General features: G+C 36.3%; 1 protein-coding gene and 1 long non-coding RNA gene across 2 annotated transcripts; both read left to right on the forward strand.

Moving 5' to 3' along the window:
- Window positions 1-2294: 2294 nt before the first annotated feature.
- LOC134797939 (uncharacterized) lies at window positions 2295-3257 on the forward strand. The gene is made up of 3 exons (XR_010145140.1): window positions 2295-2382; window positions 2619-2702; window positions 3134-3257. It is a non-coding gene; the product is annotated as an uncharacterized LOC134797939 (long non-coding RNA).
- Window positions 3258-22610: 19353 nt separating this feature from the next.
- LOC134798051 (uncharacterized) lies at window positions 22611-23328 on the forward strand. Its single transcript, XM_063770378.1, has 2 exons — window positions 22611-22806; window positions 23012-23328. Exons 1-2 carry the CDS (start codon window positions 22611-22613, stop codon window positions 23326-23328), a joined length of 513 nt encoding a protein of 170 aa, XP_063626448.1.
- Window positions 23329-23877: the final 549 nt, after the last annotated feature.

Here is a 23877-nt window from a genome sequence, read left to right on the forward strand (position 1 = left end):
GTCCTGGTTGCCTGGTCCAACAGTTGTAGCAAGTCTTCGTTGTCATATTCAGCAATCGCCACAAATTTCGTCGTAGTTGTCGTAATTGTTTGGCAACTTTTTGCTCAAATACATCACTTTGAATGGCGCGTAGAATTGCAAAATTCACTAAATGTCGTCACACGCGCACATAGATAATCACAAATTGGACTCATTTTCACATACTTCGAACCAAACAATACTATACTTTCTCACAAAATAATAAATTATTCGCAAAATTGTTCCTTGTTTATTTTGCGCATTCAACGTCCGACCGGTCCAACCGAATTGTCAAAATTTGACGTAAACATGAAGGCTATAGATGGATTTTGAGACTATTAACGACATCTATATTTCATGATAAAAAAAAATATCAGAAAGAGAAAGAGATAATATTTAGAATTGATTTTATTTCAATTATCCCAGAGTGATCATAATTACTTTATTTCTTTGTCTAAGGATTAATCCGTATCAATCTGTGTTTATAAAGAAACAATTAGCAATCAATCTATTAATTATCGTCAATATTAAATGAAATCGATCGTGTGAACAAGTTTTTACGCATAGACAAATACTAATAACCAATTTACAATCGCGTACAAGACAAGCGGTGAGACGAGCCGCGAAACGAGACACGGAACGAGAGTGTAAACGGATGCGCGTGTGTCCATGCAATGCGACAAAATCAAAAACATGTCCTAATACTCCTGGCAACATACTAAGCACAACCCACTCAATTTGGTCGGGTTCTTAGTACGACCTGTTAAGCAACAATTCCGATAGATGGCGTGAATAACTGAACTGGTTTTGAAAAACTATTCGAGACTGAATTATAACCGTTCGACAGTGAAACATGAGTGAAACGAAATTTTATCTTTGGTAATTTTGACTGCTGTCATTTCAGATCCGCCATTATGCTTATTTTTTGAAACATAATTAATTTATCCTTAATACAAGTAAACTAATCGTGATGTTAATAATTAAAATTACCTCAGTTACCGGCGACATTTTGATCAAATACCTAAACATCTGACAATCGCTCAAAACATGCTCAGAACAAAATTGAAACGCCTAGAGTAAAATACCACGACGCAAGTTTTACCCGATGTAGCAAGCAAGGATTGCCTCCAAGAATGCCCCAATGGTTTCCAAAATATAGCCCCTTGAAGAATTTAATATAAAACTAATGAAGTGAAAGCTCCGCTTCGCCGCCGCATGGCCGACCCTTTTCTCAGCTTGCGTCTTCTATTTTTCTGTGAACCTAGTCCCCATAACTATGACCTAGTGTTTGAACTATCTAGTACAAAGGATGTGGAATGAGTCTAGCTGTCGATACTGTGAATGAAATGCACTTAAATGTGGAAACTGTTGCTTCAAACAAAGGTAAGATTTTATTCCTCTTCTTTCTTTAAACAAGTTACTGCCATTTAAAAGCTGTTTCGCTTATTAGAATATCAATCAGTGGAAAATAATTGATCACAAATTAACCTATCTATCAATAAATCTGCTTTTTATTCGATCCTATTCAATACAGACAAACATTAAAGCTTTCCTAGTTTTCGTATGGTTCTGCTTGTGATGACCTAATGTAGTGAGTTGCCTTATTTTTATTCTTTGTTCAGCAACACATTTCTTTCTGAAAATTTGAAAGTGATCAAAGTAAAAATCAGTATTAAAGGAAAGACATGTTGATTTTTGATTTTATGCTGTCTGTCCAATGTAATATCTGTTCTTCACTACATGTTTTCTGGTGCAATAAGATTTACAAAGTATATTTGATTTTTCAGCAAGCTGACAACTTTATTAGAATGAAGCCCGGTATACATATATTGTTATTGAAAGAAAAGAAGTTGAAATTTTGCTGTGAATACTCCCTTGCTATTTTCGATGAATAAAAACAACTGTGAAACGTAAGTATGATATTTCTACTATAAGACTTTTACTCACTAGTTCGACCCTACTGTTTTTGGAATTTGAAAAATGTTTTCACTCTAAAAAGATGACCCGGCTCAATTTTTTTTCGGAAATATTAACTTTTTGAATTTCGAAGTGCAATATATTATAAAAATCAAAATTATATGATAATGTCAACTAAAAATAAACAAGATTTCTTGCATGGTAATGAAAATTTGTTAATAAATATGTATTTTCTTTACAAAAGGATCCCGCAGTCTTCCGGTAAATTTGATACAATATGTGGGCCTAACCCCAGTCCTGTCATAAATATGCCTCTTTTTGCAATACATCTTACAATATATGCTGTTATTTTTCAGCAACCGAAACCCAATACCTAGTTGTCAGTGAGCGGAGCAAATTTCCATTGATGCCCTCATGGGTTCTTCCGAGCCTTTCAACAGTCCCCTAGTAAGTATAACACCCATGCTACTAAAAAGCTACTGTAACATATACATATGTACCTAGAAAAACAAACTTCTAAATTTTTCATCGCTCTCAAAAATAAAATAAAAATTGATTTTATTTTTATCTTGACTGTAAAGACCCTACTTGTACTAAATAATAAACACTTTTAATGAGACTTATAAATAGGTTCTCTTATATATACCCTACTTTGGCTAACTTTTATACTTTATCAATTTCAGAGTTCCCGGAGAAATGGCATCGCTCCGCAGTAACAATACGCCTGCCTTCAATGTACATCTATAGACTGTCTGCAGTCATGACGGGTATTTTATTTCATTATATAAATACCAAACTTATCATAAGCTATAAAAACTCTTAACTTATGTCTGACTCTAATATTTCAAAATAATGAGCGAAGAGGTTCCGGATGAAAGATCAGAGATATGAAAACTGCCATTAACCTTACATCCTATTATGATTTTGTTGACTAAGTAACTTAATCTAGCTTATTTGTGACCTCACTTTATGGAAATGTGCCCTGTAAGGCAAAGTTTCTCAAACTTTTTTGGATTTTGAAGAATTTAAGTACTGTCTAGTCTACTTTTGTGAAACCTAATATTTCCTATGAGTGTATTTGACAATAAAATAATGACGCGCCCCCTCTAATGAATGACTGTTGATATTTTACTACTATTACTGTACTTATTCAACTTTTTTCTCTGAAGTTTCCTAATACTTGCCTAATTTATTCCAGGCTACCAAGAACCTCTGACTTCAATACTTCAACACTCCTGTTTGATGGCCGTATCTCAAGAATTTGCTGCTAAGGTCGCTCTAGTCTTCAATGAATACAAGAAAGAAAATAGCAAACGTGTTGCAGAGCTTAGGTACTAGCATGCTAGCTTACCGACTAAGTATTACTTGATCGCAATCAGAATACAATAAAAAGTACCGCCAGCAGAACTGTACTGTAATCCTAAGTTAACAGGCTACCTTCATACTACAAATATGCCTTTGTATGCACGCTGTTCGTCCAACTAATTGGCGTGTTGCATTTCTCAATTGATTTTCATGAAATTATTTGAGCGGCTTTGATAATGACAATGAGGTTTACAAGGCAGCTCGCAAAAGTCCTTGTAAATAATAGTAATAACTATAACCAGTAAACTATACATATCTCAGCGCTGTTCTCGATAAATGTTGTGACTCTTAGGGTTCCGTACTGAAAAATATGTAGATAAACTTTCATACAAATGTGTATGTTCTACTTATGCTCCAATAGTGATTGCAGCATGTACTATTACTGTTTTCTTAACCTAAATATCCATAAATTGGCCTAAAAATAGTCTTAACATACTATTTCCTATTCAAATCTAAGCTCATACATACATAATGCTCATTTTTCTTATCCTACGGTAGCAAATGTATGATGTTTTCGTACATTAATGAAATTTAAGCTTATTACTAGCATGTGTGGTTGTCATTCGGACCCACACGTGAAGCAAATAAAACCTAACAGAATTATCTGTAATATCTGTTTCTTACTCTTACTCTATGATTGACAGGCCTATGCAGGACCGTACATACATATTATGCAATCTGTAACTTAACTAGTTTATTATAGTGACAGCTTATCAGTAAACAAAGCATGTAACAAAGATGGAACTCTGATGTTCTGACATATAAGTACCTACAGCTATTTATTTTTTTATGATATAGAAGGCAAAATAACAGACAAATTACCCGGTGGTGAATGATTACTGTTCCCTCGCATAACCAGAGTGGTTGCAAATGCATTGCCGACATTTAAGATGGGAGAATATGGAAGTTGTGAAATACGCCCCCAGTGGCTTAGTATTCCTGCGTGTAAATGAACAATTACACGCCCCCATAATTTTACAACTAATGTATATATTTTTAATACGCCCCCGGTTCTTTAATATTTCAAGAAAGCCTACGTGAAATGAACAGTTTCACGCCCCCATGATTTTTCTACTAAAGTATATGTGCTTACACAACTAGATATCTTATCTGACCACATCCTAGGCTAACTTAGGTAAACTAATCTTATCTCTAGACTATGGTAACAGCCTCCTAACCCAACCTGAAGTATGTCTACAAATGATGCCTGGCAAAGGCTCGTCTACCACGAATATGCGTTTCCAAGTCATGGACATTATTTGTTAATCTAAGTATGTATTTATCTATACAAGTATGTACTGCGCCGCCTAGTACCAGCATTACAAACTTTGCCTAGCCCGACGCCAAGTTGATATGTGAAAGATTGTCCCTAGAATATATATTTATTTATTATTGGTACCTGCAATGAAGCTAATTCCTTAATTAATCTATGGCGCACGAGAAATAAGTCTGATTCTTTTCGCTTAAAATAAGCGTTAATAAGTGCTAATGTTATACTACATGGGCTTTAATTCTGTTACTTTAATTTTCAGATATCAAAGAAGCAAGAAGATGGATCTAAAGTAGTGATGACAAACATATTAAGCTGAGGAATATGAAAGTAAATCCCTAATTACGGCGCGCCGAGAACGAGTAAAAATGTAGTACCAAACTCGTCAAGAGATGGCGCCACCTCCGAGATAGAACGCGCCAACGACGTGTCAACGTAGAATCTTGATATCCGAGATGCAAATTACCGATAGTTTTTAAATGTTAGGAGAAGATTAATGCTTGGTTGGCTGCATAAGTGCATACCCCTGCTGAGGTCACAGCAGCCACGCACAAGTTATGAGTAATTGTACATAGTTAGTGTTGTAATAAATAAACCGACTAAGATAATTACGTTGTTTTCGCCTGCGGATAGTAACCCTTACTACAGTAATAGTATAGTAATAGTTTTTTTTTTTTTTGTACATAGTAGCTATTGAATAATAAACTTAATGTTTCATGACTTTTATTTAAGACCTTTCCACGTGTACATAATAACTATTGAATAATAAAATTAATGCTTCATGACTTTTATTTAAACCCGTAATAAAAGCAGAGTCCAAAATCAAGTGTACCCATTCCATTTCACGTACAACAAAATGTAGCCTGAAAGGCTACTTTTACATAGATATACCTTAAAAAACCGTAGTAACACAGGTAAACTACATCCTGCGGCACGGACTCACCAAAATGTACCTCCCGCCCCTTCTTACTTACTTACCTACTCGTAATATGAACACCCCCTTTAGATATACCCCTAAAATATGGCCATGTGATCGTCTAGCTAGTGGTTAGGACCCCTTGAAGTGAACCGCGGCAACCTCAAATTCTTTAATGAGTATCAGCTAAATTTTGGACTCTGACTTTATTTATTATTACCTAGATTTTGAGAACTGATATTTATGGTAATAAAATAATTATTTATGCAAGTAAGAAATAATTTAAAGAAAAATGAATTACAAAAATAGAAAATTATTAGAATTTATTAGTGCAATGTAAATGATGGTGTAAAATTTACTATAATGTATTTAAGTATTACAGCATATATGATGATATAAATATATAAAAATGTTGTTGGTAAAATCCTGCCACACCTATTAAGCTCCCGGGATAACATAGAAGCAGCACTCCTGAGATAAGCTCTTTTACACCCTAGCATTTCAAGGATATTTATAGTTAACTATCATCTTCTAAACGATGTGTGATTTATTCACACGTGCTGCTCCGTACGCCCGATGCAGGTCTGGAAGCTCTTAGTCCGATTTGCAAGTATTAATCGGAACACCTACCCTACCAGTTTAGCCAGACGGGCTATGACCAACACTTCGTAACTTAAGCGCACCTAGATGATGATGAAAAGAAGTGTCAAGTATCCATCAATCATCATAATTACTTATCTTTTTTATGTTCAAAAGCTAGGGATGCTAATCCCTTAGTCCCATTCCCCAGAGCTGATAATCTAGACAGAATTCCTAGTTTTCTAGATGTATAAACGAAGTACCGAGTTTATTCACTAATTATTATGTTTAATCGAGGCCGAAATTGAGTATTCACTCAATTTATCCTTTGTACTGCTCTTGCCTGACAAAGGTTCCCTAAAGCAAACCGTTCTTCAATCCCAGAATAGTCTGCGTTCCTAAATCCAGATTGATAATTAAGAGATTATGTTGTAAATACCTGATTATATTACTCAGTACCTCGTCCCTACACCAGACAACCAGAAATGAAAAATAAAAATTTATAAAGCCGTTAATGATCCCCATATCAATTAGAAATTAGGAAGATTTAGGCAGATGAACCCTTAAAGAGAAATATATATCAACCATATCAATTGTATAGACCAGAACTAAAAAAAGAACTCTAATAAACAACAAAATGAGTGTGTGATTCTACCCTAACTCTACCCATTGTCCCTAATCTAGTACATTCAAAGCATAGTTCGTTCTTACCATCGACCTAATGCTTTGTAATATACGCAAGTGTGGTCCCTACGAGAAGCTGTAACGTTCGGCAGGCGAAACCGAGAAGGCAACCTACAGGCCAGTGTATTTGACTCCCTCCTTATCGCCCGCGGGCATGGTGGATAAGAATAAGTCGCCCTATTCCGTGTATATAAGTGGATCAGTACCCTAGCACACACACGCACTAATCACGAGGGAAACTCTGCCGCAACAAAGACTAAGTGTAATATCAGTCACGACAGAAGTCTGTCCCCGCAACCAGCACTAGTATGAACCGGAGCACCGAAATATATAAATATATTTAATAGGAGACCTAGCCTCAATTACTGTCGATTTCAGTGGGCAGGATTTACACCCAATGACGCGCACGTGACGTCCCCACATCCATCTAAACAGCTGGACCTTGAGACTAGTGAGATAATTCGTCTCTTATGTTGATATAGAAGAGACGCCAAGTCCTCTCAAACTTGGAGCAATAGACTCCTAACCATCCAATCCTTTGGCACCGTTAGGCGGAGTGAATGCTTAGCAGGACAAACTGTCAGTCCAAACAATGATCTGGTTTTAAAATAGCAAAAAGACCCCATAATAAAACACTAAAAATAGCTAAGTTATCGCAAAATTAAACTAACTTAATAGAAAAGTGAAGTTCCCTTAAACACTGTCATCTATATCTAACGTTACGAGAATTTCTTCCCGCAAAACCAAACACAGACACTATTCCAAGCCCCGGCCATGCAACGACATTGTCACTGCATAATATGACGGCACTCAGAACACACGGTGTAGGAAACTTCACAATAACTAAAATCCCATATATGGCAGTAAAGAAACTCCACAACAGCCCATGTCCAGCGTTACGACGATATTGTCTCCGTAAAACCAAACACAGACACAAATTCTAAGTTTAAATTTACCAGGATAATTCCAAGCAAAAACAAACACAGAAAAAGTAGCAGAGTAACTTCACTTACCAGTATTACGTTACGCCCGAAAACCAGAGTCACTGCTAGTCCGATGGTTGAAGAATGAATGATCCGAGTCGACGGTCCGCTCCGCCTTTTATACCTTTTTCTAGCGACGAGCCGGCGACTATGCGACATATTGGCGATTAAACGGTGACATACTTGCGACATACTGGCGTCCCGCGACATACTAGCGTCCCAATAGTGACATACCGGCGACAAGTTGCGACATTCTGGGGCCCATTGGCGACATGCGACGTACTGGCGACCTATTAGGGACCCACGACATTATGGCGACCCATCGGCGACATGCGACGTACTGGCGACCTATTAGGGACCTACGACATACCGGCGACCCATTGGCGACATGCGACGTACTGGCGACCTATTAGGGACATGCGACGTATTGGCGACCTATTAGGGACATGCGACTAGGGTCATAACGGCGACATATTGGCGACATAACGGCGACATATCGGCGACATAACGGCGACATATCGGCGACATAACGGCGACATATCGGCGACATAACGGCGACATATTGGCGACAAATTGGTGACATAAACGGTGACACAATAGTGACATAACAGTGACTTATAGAGACAAACGCTATTCCAAAAATACCAGGGCACCAGAACTGAGGAAGAAGATATTAGCCTCGTGGCATGTAACGACGTTCGATTCAAGGAGAAAGATCATAAGCTCCATTTTGTTTACTAAGCCATATTCCTTAAATATTAACGTTCACAATTGCTTACTGCAAAGTATAAATCATGTCCCTTTCATTCATGCAGTTTAGAGAAAGATGGAGCTAATTTTAATGACGTCTACGCGCACATAGGCAGCAGGGAACGTTCGAAAACATCACGTACGAATTTGTTAACATTATTTTACTTTGAGATATTTTAAGTTTATTTCTGAAAATCGTCCCTGTATTGAAGTATTTTATGTTTATTAGTATCAAATATATTATTTAAGACATCTGGGATCTAGAGGGTTAATTATTATAATATTTATTTTTGTCTTACGAATTTTAATTTCATGTTTCGAAATTGTACTAGGGCATCAGCGTAACGGAACGTCGAGCTGTCATTAATGTCACTGTCAACTCAATACTATTTGTTGTTGGTTGTTTTCTGAAGGCTTATTTTGTTTATTTCTAAGCTAAAATAAGGATTAATTAAACAAAAATGCATCTGATAAATAATGAAACATGGAATCAAGTGCTTCAAGTTCCAATTGTTAGAATATTCAATGGAATCATGAACGAAATATGCGACCGCAAGGGACATTAGTATTACAAGGTATTTCCTACTATTATATGTGTTTTGTAATGAAAAATGAGGCCAATACTAGGCAATAGGCATACGACTAGTCACATTACCCTTTCACAACGCCTTCCATTTCAGTTGCGTTGCGAACCAAGTTTTCCCCATTCAATACGGAATCCGAACCGAGCCTAAATTAAGCGGTGATCCCGGTTTTACAAAGCTCCTGTAATTAGTTACCAGCGTGCGCTGTGAGCGACTTAGTAGGTTTCAGGAACCAGAAATGGAATATGTACCTATACAAAGCCCTATTTTGAACCACTTGGATCGTTCGTTTCGTCTATTTGCCTCTCTATTGCTCAAATACGCAAGCGATAGAGATAATAAGCTAAGTTACAATTTTCTCAACGTCATGTCAGAGGTGCTAGTCGTCTTGCTTGTCCTCGGCACAATACATCTGCATTTCGTGGCAGTTTCAAGTACTCTGCCACGAAATGCTGGAACAATATACCGCCACCTATACGCAATTCTACATCTGTTCATACATTTAAAATTAAGTACAAAAAACACATTCTGAATTTGCAAAAAATGTTATAAAATTAAATGCCGATGCTAAATCTCTTATGAATATTATTGTAGTACTTTTTAAAGTTTTTGTAAAATTGGTTTTGCTATTCTTAACGACGGTGTGATAGTTTGTCCAGCGCTTTAGTAAAGGTAATGCTGTAAAAATGTGGCTAATCATCTCTGTTCCCACTTTAAGTTCCTGTCTTTGAAAGAATTGTAATTTTGTTTTATACCGGCCAATATTATTTTATACATTTGTTTTTGCTATTGTTTAATTAATTATTTTTATAAGTTCAAGGGTCCACTGAAAATCAGCGTCGTTGCACTGAGTGCTCCGACACATGCTGAGTGGTATCCTCTTTGAAACAAACAATTACATTAACCTACGTTATATGTTTGTCTGTATAAATTTTAAGATGTGTTGTTTCAAATAAATTATTTTCTATTCTATTCTATTCTATTCTATAATAAGCACAAAGACTATTGAACGGATTTTCATGCGGTGTTCACGGTTCAATAGAGTGATTCTCAAGGAAGGTTTGGGTGTAGGTAAGTATAATTAAGGTTTTGTGTAACCCGTGCAAAGCCGGGGCGGGTCGCTAGTGAGATTATAATTGTAGGAAATTATTTACAGTCCTTAAAAGATTGTTACGCACAGTGCTGACGGGGATTAGGACATATTACAAGCATAAAACTACTTTTGTCTAGAAAATCCCAGTCATCGAATTTAAACTGTTATGAGACATACTAACATTGAATAATTTTTAGACTCACTTGTTTTAAGTCACTCGCGCGACATGTTTCGGACAAGTGAGTCTAAACCGTACAATTATTCAAACTCCCAGTCCTTAATATTTTATTCGTCACTAAATATTAGAACTTGTACCTAAGTTACGTAGGTATAACTCAGTGAGCTAACTCGTGTAAGTTATGTGGTTTCACTGGCTTGAGTTTACGCTTACGCGTAGGTATAGTTGTAAATAGTGAAAAGTGAAATAAAGTGGTTTGATACAGTGTGAAGCAAAAGTTTCCAGGCGTAGGAAATCCCGCCAACTCTTCAAAGGTTAAGAACAAGTGTAGTTTGAAACCAGTTAGCTTTAATAAAATAGCGTGTGGAATCCACAGACGCTATCTCACAGATGTTTCATGTCATTCATGTGTGAAATATTTATGAAAATAATAATAATTAAACTGAGTGTTTTTATATTTTACTTTTATACTCACATTGTAAAACCCTAACCTAAGACCCTAATTGAATAAAGAGATTAAACTGAAATAAAAAGAGCAACCAAATGGCCGGAAAAAGGGGAAGCCTCTTTGCCTAGCAATGGGACACTCATTCAGGTAATTAAAAACCGGCCAAGTGCGAGTCGGACTCACGCACGAAGGGTTCCGTACCATTATAAAATAAGTTTTTGACAAAAATTTCATTTTTGGTACAAGTTTTTATCGCTGACTGTACTTTTCTTTCCACAGGCTACTAATGCTCATCGAGACAATTCTAAAAACCCCAAACACAATTAGGTTTCGTTGTTTTATCACATAGTTCCTATGGCCACCTCCGGTCTCCATGATCAGATCAGCTCGATGACACCATAATATTACATTGTCACCCGACTTAAGTATGTATGCAAAATTTCAGCTCAATCGGAAACCGGGAAGTGGATCAAATTTAACTTGCAAGATTTGATTACAGACAACGGTCAGGTGAAAGTAAATAAAAGCTTGTAAAATCACGTTTGTTCAAAATCAAAATCAAAAAAATCAAAAAATATTTATTGTATGGTTATGGGTGAGGTTTACAAAGGTGGTACAAAATATTTATGTTCTCCATATCCTGCCTTACAAAAGCGTACAATATTGGTAAGTTGTCTTAGAACTAAATACAATTTTTAAACTTCAATAAGGTAAATGTACGCTCCACCGAACGCTTAAGACCAGAAAGCACGTATCTTTTTTTAATTAGCTCTGGTATTTTCATACGCATATGTTCACTACTATAATAGAAACACAGGTAAATTTGTCCTCATTTAAACATACCTATAAATTACTGAAATGATTGCACGTATATTAAAAACATTTTTAAAGTAATTTTTTCCGGTTTCCTTGATTGTACCATTTACCGAACTAAGAAACGTGATTTGCACATTATACCGAATAGGGAGGCCGCATTACCGAACTAGGAAATAATTGTATGAAAATATGGTGTTGAGTGGTGCTCAAACTTTAGTAGTTCAGTATTAAATCCCTACTATACTTTGTTTTTTAGCATTAGAAAGACGGTAAGCGATCTTGACGTGTCTTTTTTTATTGAAAAATAAGTCGTACCAAATAGGTAGGTATGCAACAATTATAAAACATGTACGTATATGTATAAAAAAAATTTGGCTGTTTCATACATTTTAATTGGTCCATTTTCTATGGAAGGGTAAATTTTTTTTCGCGATTTCGGGGTTGGTCCCATAGTAAAAGTTGCTCGGTATAATCCCAAAACCTCGCTGACAATGGGAATGCAGTTATTTTTTAGGCACCCTGTATGGGAACCCCGGAATATCATAACAAAAGTTAAAAGTTTATAAAGTCACAATCGCCCACTCCACGAGAGGGTCCAAAAAAAATTTCGGACATCAAGTTTTGGACCATCCTGTATAAAATATTATTGCTGTATTATTTTTATTATCTTATTGAGTTTTTTTGTCCACAATCGGAGACTATTATCAGGCGTCCAGTAAGTATGTCTAAAGTTTGAGAAGCGCTGGCATTGAAATCATAGTCACAAAAAATAAACATATAAATATCGACCTAGCCGTTATCGTAATAAGGATGATATTCTAATGAACGTTGAATAGAAACATGGCCAACGCAACATGAGTTCGGTAGCAGAGACCATGGGTACCATTCACCGAACGGCCGTTCGGTGAACGAACCATGGAAAATATGTGGAACTTATTTCGCGAACAGATTTTGAAAATAGTATTTAAATCGTAATCAATATGGTATAGCTACAAATCTATCATTAAATTTAATACTTGAATCCATTACAAAACCGTACCCGTATAAAGTTCTTGCTAATACTGACGTAAGATATCTAAAATTATTGTTTGATAACAGTCTTGCCAAAAACCTTATTTTGATGCCAAAAAGTCGTAAAACATGAACATTTCAAACGCAATTTTATAATAATCTATATAGGTTATTGTTGTTCGGCAATTGCTCATAAAATTACAAATACATTAATTTATTTGTGAAATTAGGTAGTTAATCTAAATAGTTCGTAATCAACCACCAGAAAAATAATTTCAAAAACATACGCTTTCCCTGATTCCGGACGCTGTTCGATAATACCTTCTAGTCAAAATGTCGGTGTACTCATCACCGAACTCACATTAAACTTAATTTCTGATAATATGACTGCACTAAATTAATTAAATTTACTAAAATACACAAACTAATTAAGTAATCACACTGTAAAACCATACTTTGGAACACAGAAATAAAATTAAAAGGTTTTATGACCTTAAGAAATATACGCAACTTCTTACTGATTTCTTTAAGGTTGCCCATACAAAGTGACAATCGGCAGCGATGATCCGTTTCGATCAGTTGCCACGTCCCAACTGCGGCACAAATTGGCCGACTCTGGGGCATAATGGAAGGGATAGGTATTTAGCTCGTGGAAAAAAAATACGCAACTAAATATCAGCTGTAGGTAATCGACTTATAGCCTAAAATAGAAGAAATTCGGTGATACGGACGGATTTTGAGCGTTCGGTGGAGCGTACATTTACCTTAACTCTTTTAACAATAAACTATGCTAGATAGACTCAATAATAATGAATAACGTGTACTAGCTCTGTAAAAAGTCATTTATGCTATAAAAGCACCGTTTGATTAGCCAATCAAACAAGCTTTTTTTGAAAGGTAATGATGCCAATTGTTTAAGGTCTGTGGGAAGTTTGTTAAATATTTTTATACTCATACATATAACGCTTTTTGATAAGAGTGCCGATTTAGGGTTAGCGCGTATTATGTCATACATGTATTTGGTTCGGATTGGTTGAGTAGTAGACTTTTTTACAGGAAACAAATCTGGATTATTTTTTACAAATATGCAGACTTCATATATATAAAGTGATGGGAAAGTAAGTATTCTGTTATTAATGAAATATGGTCTACATGATTCCATTTGATTGATACCGTAAATTGAACGAATGCATTTTTTTTGTAATCTGAAGATTCTATCTTTATTGCTGCTGTTTCCCCACATTATTAGTCCGTAACGCAGATTTGACATTATATATGAGTGGAAGGCAAGTAAGGCTGTTTGTTCTGACGATATATTTTTTAGTCTTCGTAAAGGGTATATGAATTTGGCTAATTTGGTTAAAATATGCTCTGTATGGTGGTGCCAGTTGCTATGTGTATCAATTATTATGCCTAGGAATTTTATTTGGATAACATTTTCTAGCTCACAATCCTTATAACTAATCTTTGGTTGCAATTGTTTGCCCTGTGGTGAGTAAAATTCCATTAGTTTGGTTTTTTGTAAATTTACTTGAAGGTTATTGGCTTCCATCCAAACATTAACGTCATGAAACACATTATTGATTTCAGCCTCATAGTCTTCGGTCTCATCACTACGAATAATTATCGAACAATCATCAGCAAAAAGCAGTATCTTATGTTTTGTTATAATCGGTAAATCATTGATATAAATCAAAAACAGCAACGGACCAAGAATGCTGCCTTGTGGTACTCCATACATTACTTTTTTATATTGGGATCTGTAGTTATTGAATGTATTATTTATTGGGCAATGTGCTTGAATTTCAGTTCACTGGTATCGGTTTTGGAGATATGACATTAACCACGAATAACAATTTCCACGTATCCCACATGCATATAATTTGTCCAGAAGCCTTTTATGACACACTCGATCAAAGGCTTTGGACATATCCATAAATATAGCAGATACAGGAGTCCTGTCATCTCTACATTGACTGACAATTTTAACAAGCTCGTATACAGCTAAAGCCGTACTTTTATTTGCTCGAAAACCAAATTGTGCGTTGGTAAGTATATTGTATTTATTAAAGAATTCAATTAATCTATGGTACATTATTTTTTCAAATATTTTCGAGAATACAGGAATAAGGGCGATAGGTCTATAATTATCCATATCTGAAGATTTACCTTTTTTAAGAATTGGTTTCACGATTGTCATTTTAAGTTTATGAGGAAAACATCCATCTCTAATTGATAAATTAATAATATGGTTTAGCGGGTATACCAGTAGGTCAGCATTTTCTTTTATGAGGGATGTCGGAATATTATCATAGCCTACTGAATTAGTGTTTTTTAAATTCTTAATAACTCTATAGACTTCGGATGGATCTGTTGGTTTTAGATAAATACTAGATTTTAAAATATTACTAGTATATTTAGTTCCCTGTCCACTGTTATTACTAATATCATCGATAAATTTATTATTAAACGCAGTAGCGATTTTGTCAGGTGATGAAATTGAATTGTTGTTGACCAGTATTGATTCTATGCCTTTGCCGTGTAAATCCTTATTACTGGTATTTTCTTTAATAACGTTCCAGGTTCCTTTCACAATATTATTACATGTTGTATGGGAGCCCCAGTTAAATATTTATTTTATTCTGTTTTTAGTATGTAGGTATTTGTTGTTATGGCGGCAACACAAATACATCATTTGTGAAAATTTCAACTGTCTAGTTATCACGGTTCATGAGATACAGCCTGGTGACAAACAGACGGACGGACAGTGGAGTCTTAGTAATAAGGTCCCGTTTTTACCCTTTGGGTAGGAATTTGGAACCCTAAAAAGAATAGAGGAAGTTAGACATATATATACATACCTACACAAAACATTGAAGTGGCCTGAAAATTTAAATACACAGTTATAAATTAGTAACTGTTAACAGCAGTTACTGCCATACCACCCGCTTTACGTAACATTTTCAGACACAGGTGGCGCGTCGGGAGGCATTACTCAGTCGAGAAATGCGTAGCATTTCCTCTGAGAATTTATTCAAAAACAGCCTAACTGCCGTAGCAATGGTAAAGTTTTAACACCTTCTTAAAACCGATTGAGAACGGGCTGTAAGTCATACCTGTTTGAATTGTACATAGACGCTATAAAATGGAATACGAGTAAGGTAATATTGGAATGCAAAGAGCTATAAATAATAATTAGGCTGACGTTAATAATAATGCTACAAATTAAGATTTGTGAATTTGTACTTAATTTTACTGCTCCGCTTTAGGCCGCTCTAATGATTAAATTCTGTTATTCTATGACCTAAAATGTTATGTTTCTCATGCGTTGGTGACAGTATGAAGTTTTCGAAGAATTTAGGCGGTTACTACATGGTCACCAAATCCAGAAACCTTATCAGTGTGATAACTGTCAAAGGGATTGCTCGTGATATTTGCAAAATATTAATGAGCACTCAGAGACATTGGGGAAGGGTCTCTTTGTGTGGCAACTACTACACAGCGTGGCCCGTTTTCATTGTCCTTAATTGTATACTTAGTTAAATGTATTCTTGAGCTACATATTTAGGTAGGTACTACGTACGTTATTTTTACCTACCTCTTTATTTTATCTATCTTAGGTATTGTGTTTAATGCACCTCCAGGCGGCTTAGCACGGTCGCGTTTTTATCCCTTGTCACCATGCCTGTCACGTTCTAACAAGTATATAAGTGCGAAAGGGACGCGCATAGTGATAGTCGATAAAATTGGAACCGTGCTGAGCCCGCAGGTCTATTTGTATCATCCAGTTTTGTACATTGTGTACAACGTATGTAATATGTTTATTATGACTGTTTGTGTTTTAAATAAATAAATAAATAAATAGAAATTTATAATACAAGACTGCATGAATACTTTACAGATATATATCATTGACTGTACCGGTTAGGTACTTTTTCATAAGAAAAACAAAGTAATGAACATCACTCATTAGCAGCAACATACCCCACTAAGTACCTTACAAATACAGAAACGCAAAAAGTCACACAGAATAATTAAAACCCATGGCGGGGTAATTCCTGGGGCGCGACAACAATGCTTGCACTCTGCAATTAGCTCTATACCTTCATACCTACCAGTACAAGACGCAAAATGTCTGCTGGGATATAAATATATAATATCGAGGTGGAAGAATACAGATGTTTTTTATTACACACTTTTATTAAGATTCACTGCGTATATAAAATACCTACCTACTATATCTATTTGTACCTATGGTGCTTCAAATCTTGTTATTTAAATTTGAACATTTTGAACAACTTCCGGGTGTCTGATTGAGTTGCAATTTCTCAAACTTCCATATTTTCGATGACAATGCAATAATATGCTAACATGGAGCTGATCTGATGATGCAGTCAGAAGGTAGCCAAAGGAACTCTTCGATGGAATAACATATTGCGTTTAGGCTCATTTGAAAGGTCTCGAGAAGTACTTGATAGACATTCAAAGGAGAGAAAGTACAGTCGGCAATAAAAGTGTCCATCAAAAATATTTTTGACGGTTACTTGTTTCAACTTAAATGCAAAAATACAAGGATACCTACTTAGTCATAATCGACAATCTTATTTAAAGGTATTTGGAAAACGGTGGTTTCCCATTTTGAAGCAATCCGGGATGAAACATTAAAGAAGTCATGTTTCTAAAAATATATTTACATTTCGTTCCGCCATACAAAACCTTGTATAAGAAAAGAAGCCATCGTTGGGATGTTGTTGTTGTGAATATTGTATCACTTTGAAAGTTGTCTTTCCCTTTGCTAAGTAAATCAATAGCTAAAACAGTTATGAATGAAGCAACATTAGCCGTGCTGCAAATAACGGACTTTATTAGTATTATAAAATTTATAAATGATAGGTAGCTACAACAGTAAGTATTAAATACAATATTGGCAATCAGAATTCTATCGGTTTTCAATTAATTTTAAGCGCCAAGCGTTCGACCTCTTCTATACAAAGTCGTTAGTTGAAGCCTGATAAATTTTGGAGACCAAACTTTGGCCCCGAGGGCCGGTTCGGCTTTAGGTAATGGACCAGTAATTATATTCCCATACTTTTTAAAATTATATCAAAAACATATTCAGTAGCGTTGTTTTACTCGCTCTACAGCTTAATCTTACGTTCCGAAACGTGTTTAAATATCAAGCTAATTCGAACGTATACAGATTAAATTGACATCAGCTGATATCATTCAAGTATCTATCTTACTTGTTTTTAATCACTCGCGCGACATATTTCGGAGAGCCTAGGCCTCCATTCTCAAGCACTAACAGTGCGAACAGCGTTCACGACGGTCGAAACATGTCGCGCGAGTAACTAAAAACAAGTGAGTCTAAGCCGTAAGTTTAATCAAAATATAATTTAAGTACACGTAAGTCATTACGTATCCAAAATTCTGTAAATTCAACAGACAACGTTTTATTAGCCCCGCCGCAGAGCCCCAATGACCGACCCGTCCGGCTGCTCGTTTTAGCACAACCGAAATATCTTTTAAAATCAATAGCTGCTGGCTGGTGCCTGGGTAGATGTAGAGCGTATATGTGACTTAATTATACAACACGAGAAGAAGTTAAGTATGAATAAACCTCATAATAGCCACGAAAGGTCAAGTGTGGTATGAATTTATTTTAGATCTTTTTGAGACTTCTAAAACACACAAGCTATCCTTATGTAAATCAGAAAGTTTACGTCCCCGTAACACCAACTACCTGCATCCAGCTCATGCATGACTAACTCATTATTCGTGTGGATTACGCCAGCTGTTTACACCTCTTAAGATACCTTCATAACTGGTAAACCCACTCAAATTCCGTTTCATAGCCTGTTGTTCGCGCAGAAAAGGCGTTATAGGTGTACTCGTGTATCGTAATACCGTAGTTTCTGGTTAATTGCCTTGGCGCTAGTTTTCCGAACATGGGCCGTTATCTCGCGCCTGCTCATTGGCAGGCTGCCTTAAATAAAATGGGGGCTTAAACGTAGCACGCTCATAACCGGACTAGTGTTATTGGAGCTCTTGGGAGCGTTAGATGCGCCCCTGTTTATATATATTTGTGAAGGGGAGAGAGGGGAGGGGTGGATTGATTAAAGTGGCGACTATGAACAATGTGCAGTAACGGCCAACGGCTATGGCCATAAAGGCTCACTTCCGAGCGGTGAAATCATGTTTGGTTTATGGAGGGTGTTCGTTTTGTTTGAATTTGAGCGTTATTCGAAGTGAGATGCAGATGAATTGAGTTGGAGTGTCCATTATCAAGTAAATAAAACAATAACAATAAAAACATTGTGTTGCTGAATCTGTGGAAACGTTTGTTAATAAATATCTGGGCACTGAGCTTTGCTCGCCTGGCACCGTTACTTAGATCGCTAAAGTTAATAATATTATGTAGTCGTTTCATAAGAACTGTTTGTGTAAAATTAAAAGCGTTTCCGTGAATAAACTAATCTATCTGGATTGAAGTTCGCCTTTGATATATTTAAAAGCATAAAAATATCAACCACGTTATCTGCTAAAAACCCATTTCCAAAGATCTCCAAAACAACCGCTCATGCGCTGGCCTCACCCAAAGTTTAATCTCTCGGCATGTTAACCATAAAAAAAGTAATATAATATTGACTTAAGTTTTTTAATAATTTACTACTTATTCATTCCGATCGTTGCTTTCCTTGAATTTGTAACTACATTTGTTTGAACTCTGGCAATGTTACAAAATCCATTAATGAAACTTGGAGTTTTTTTTTCGGTCTAGTAGTATGTTAAATGTTTTCTCAAAGGTCTTTTTAATTTTTTTTCTCTCAAGTTCTTTTTACATTTTTTTAACTTTACATGACTTTATAAAGTAAGTAACCGATCAAGATTACAATTGGTACAGTTTGATATCGACCGCTTGCACCACACCCTCTGTAATTGTTATCGCGGTTCGGTAAAATTTGCTTCTATGCAAAGTTTGCCAATTTGCTGTTGGAGACAGCTGTATGCGCTATATTTGAATACGGAATAGAATTTGAGTACTGTTACACTAAAACACCAATCATCATCAAATAAAGGATTTACAATAAAACAGACTACCTACTAACTTGGGAAGCTCCACGCTCCACTACGACGCCGCCATCGCCATTGCGGATGCGGCGATGCTCATCTCTCAGTCCTTGCCGCGCTATAGTGATGTGACCATTTCCAACACCGATTGTTGGGCTGCACACGCGAAAGCTCATTATCGGTTATCAAGGAAACACGTGGAGTAGATAAAAGAGTAGAAGTGCTGACCTTGGGCTCCAAAGCTGGAGCTGTGAATGCAACCGAGATAAAAGTAAACATGAGAGAGAAAAGCTTTTAGTGAGTCGGCACCGAACACGTGACACCCGAAAAAGTATTTAGTGGGTCGGCACCGAACACGTGACGCCATTGGTATTGCAAGCGTCTATATTAGGCTACGATAACTGTTATCAAAGAGAATAGATAGTATAGAGGGGTCCTGTCATAGTAAATTTTGTAGTTACAGTAAATTTACTGCCATCTATCGAGACACGACGAAAACTCAAAATGAAAACGTATAAAACTATCAAAAAATTAATATATTTGGATAAATGATTTTATTATTTTTATATCATTTTGACCCATGTTCATTCACTGATACCTACGTGTTAAAATTGTTAAATATGAAACGGTGTCATCCCCGCCATCTAGCCGAGGATAGGCCAAAGGTGTATGCGCCATCTGTCCGAGAATGACTTTTTCTTGACTTCCGAGGCACGTTTTTTCCTTAGACTTTATTCATCTTATACGGAGTTACATATGTCTTTGCTGTTATTAAGTAGGCTTGTTACTCTTGTTACCCATCGAGGTAAACTTAATTTATTTAAAAACATAAACATAATTTATTTAAAAACACGTATTTCATTGGTCACATTCATATAAAACAAAGACTTAAAAATAGTGTGGTGTGACGTATTCTGCTCTTCTAAAGAGGTTTTTATACGGTGTATTGTATATTCATAATTTTGTATTTGTATTTAGAACCTTGTCACTGTAGAACAATTGGAATTTTACGTTGCTATAGTAGTCTACCAAACATCCTCGTCTTACCAAGACCTATTCGTGTAATTTTATCTGTAATAAAATTGCGTTTCGTTTAATAAGGTGTTTCTGTGATAGCGCGAACAAAATTACATCTGGCGACCGTGACCATTTACATGTGCCTGAACTAGGATTCCCTGTGTTTCAGGCGTGAAAAAAGCTGGTGGCATAATAATTAGTAATAACAAGGTAATTTTTAAAGGTGGTTTCTTTACTGCTACCTACTACGAGCAATAATTGCTCCAAGCAATGCTAGAGCCCAATACCATATTCGGAGAAATAAAGTACGTATGTACCTATTTAATACTAATTAATATCAGAGAGCCGTTTATCGTCGACGGTCTCTTTTGTATATTAAAGTTCATCTGCAAGTTTTATCATGTTTATCAATTAATTCAATATCGTGATGATAACATGACCAAGTTCCCATAAAATCTTTTACAAGCATGCATAGGCACGTTTTCATTAGGTCCCGAATTTCCGTACCATTTATTATCGTAATCGTGTCCGACGCTGATGGATTACACTAACGTGTGTTATTCCTAAAACTAATGACAATTGCTTCAAGTGAACTAAGGAAATAATGATCCTTGAATACGAATTGGTAGCATTGAGTTGGACATATAGTGAGATATAAAAGGATATCATACATGTATTTAACAAAACATAAACTATTATTAAAATTAAGTATACCTACATTAAAACTAATAAATAAATAAATAAAACTGACCCACCTATAAGGTCCCTCAAATCTGTCCCATGTGGGATGGTGCCCATAATAGCTATGCCTATTCTTTGGCCTAGGAATGAGCCAGCCCTAGGGTCACCCGTAGTCTCGATCAGTCTTTTTTTAGGCCCTGAAAAAGATTTTGAGCCTCACGACTCTACGGCCCCAGGTTCTCCATCGCGAACGCCGCAAATAAATAAAAAAAATATATCCAAATTTATGTCGTAATTCTTTACAATAGGTATCCTTAAAATATATTCATATAACGTAAGAATCTCGAGTTCCTACGAATACTGGTCTAATGGAGGCTTTTGCTCAACTTGGCTCGACAAAGCGAAGGGAATCAGCCCTGAGAAGCTCATCACTACAACACATGCAGGTCGAGAAATGATGCCATAATTGGACACGACTTGCCTTCCCTGGAATACGGATTTATTTATGTTTCTTTTACTAACTTTTATCACGTTACTAGTTAGGTTTATACCGCAGTAGTGGCGTTTGAAATAATAGAAAACGATTTGGAAATATACCTGGTACAAAAATTCAAGTAGGTACGTTTTTAAGAAACCACCCTTTTATGAAATACTTGTGTACCTAAGCAGATGACTGTTTTTGTAGTGACCATATTCCGTGAGATAAGAGTGATCTTTGGCATTCGGGTAGATTCGAACGTAGTTATATCGTGTCGTGTAATATAAAATGACAATGTTTTTTTTATTTACCTAGTTGGAATCCTACACGCAAAATTTTTTAGCCATTATTAATTCTATATTTTTCCGCAATTGATTTTCATGGGAATGAGGCATTTAAAGAAAATAATATTTCTGTATCCTCCTCCTCCTCCTCCTGTGTGTGTGTATGTGTGTATTTGTGTAATCATGGAAATTTATGTCTAATTTATAGTCGGTATTATACTGAGAGGAGCACGCCGGTATACGCATGCTTTTTGGACTTGTCGAAGGCATTTGACCTGGTGTCATACCAAGTGTTGTGGAACAAGTTAAGCGTGAGCTCGAGTTTACCAGCTGAAATCATAAAAATTTTCAAACATCGGTATGACAACCAATCAAATATGGTTCGATGGGCGGGGGGATACTCTGATGTCTATAAAATGCAGTGCGGAGTCAGACAGGGAGGGTTAACTTCGCCCACTTTATTCAACATGTACATTAACAGCTTGATTGAGGAGCTCAGCAGCGCAGATGTCGGATGTTCGGTGGATGGTTGTTTTGTTAACAACATAAGCTACGCAGACTACATGGTGCTGCTGAGCCCCTCAGTCAACGGCCTTAGGATTCTGCTGGATATATGTGAGAGATATGCTGTGGCCCACGGTCTAAAATATAATGTGAAAAAGAGTGAGGTATTACTTTTTAAGGCTGGCACTAAAACGTATCCCATTCCGCCAATAATGCTCAGTGGTTCTCCTCTTCAAACAGTAACTAAATTCAAATACTTGGGTTACTGACACTCTAAAAGACGATGTTGATATAGAAAGGGAGCGCAGAGCACTGTCGGTAAGGTGTAATATGCTGTCTCGCAGGTTTGCGCGTTGTTCGACAGAGGTGAAAATAACCCTGTTTAAAACGTATTGTCAAACCTTATACACGTGCAACCTGTGGAGTCACTACTCCAAAAAAGCCTACAGTGCTCTGCGCGTCCAATACAATAACGCCTTCAGGGCGTCAGGAATGTTCGCCGCGTGGAGAACCGACAGTTTCCAAGCCGTGATGCGCAAGCGGGTGGCGTCCCTGGGCGAGCGCGTGCGGGGCAGTGCCAACACTCTCCTGAAGGTGATCGCTGAGAGGATGGACAGCCCTATCTTCGCTCACTGGATGTCCTTGCATGTCAATTGTAATTATAATTATACTTTCTACTAACACACCTAATAGATATAAGTTATTACTTATTACTAACATAATATGGATGTATTTGTATCCGAAATAAATGCTTTCATTTCATTTCATTTCATTTATTTAAATAATACAGACGTTTATAATTGTCGTGTATAGCTAGTTTTTAATCATACATGTTTAGTTTTAATCGTTCTTATATGTTAATCTACTTTTGTGTGTTTATTTTATTATGTAACTTGTGTCCATTTTTTTATTAATTTTATTATGTTATGTGTATAATTTTAAGTGTAAATTGTTCCCCAATAAATTGCATACCCTTTTCCCTTAATTACGAACAATATGTAATAGACTAAGCTTATTGGTTGAATAAAACAATTTCTCACTCTGCACGTAACACCCACGCCTTGAGTAGGCGTGGCCTAGAGTACCCACGGTGGGGATCGCGCCGACCGCGCCTATATATACGCGCCCACCCTGGATGCTTGTCACTCACTCATCAATAGCCACAGAGGCACCAGCCTCCCAACACTCTCCAAAGTTTTCTTATAATCAACAAATGTGTTTTCATTAAAC

This window comes from Cydia splendana, chromosome 16, assembly GCF_910591565.1.
Source record: "Cydia splendana chromosome 16, ilCydSple1.2, whole genome shotgun sequence".
Lineage (NCBI taxonomy): Eukaryota > Metazoa > Arthropoda > Insecta > Lepidoptera > Tortricidae > Cydia > Cydia splendana.

Bases quoted from the DNA above. Each gene is read 5' to 3' on its own strand.
- LOC134798051 (XM_063770378.1), top strand. From the start codon at position 22,611: ATGTACATTAACAGCTTGATTGAGGAGCTCAGCAGCGCAGATGTCGGA. The intron at 22,807-23,011 runs GTGAGGTATTAC...GTTGTTCGACAG, and splicing joins AAAATATAATGTGAAAAAGA to AGGTGAAAATAACCCTGTTT.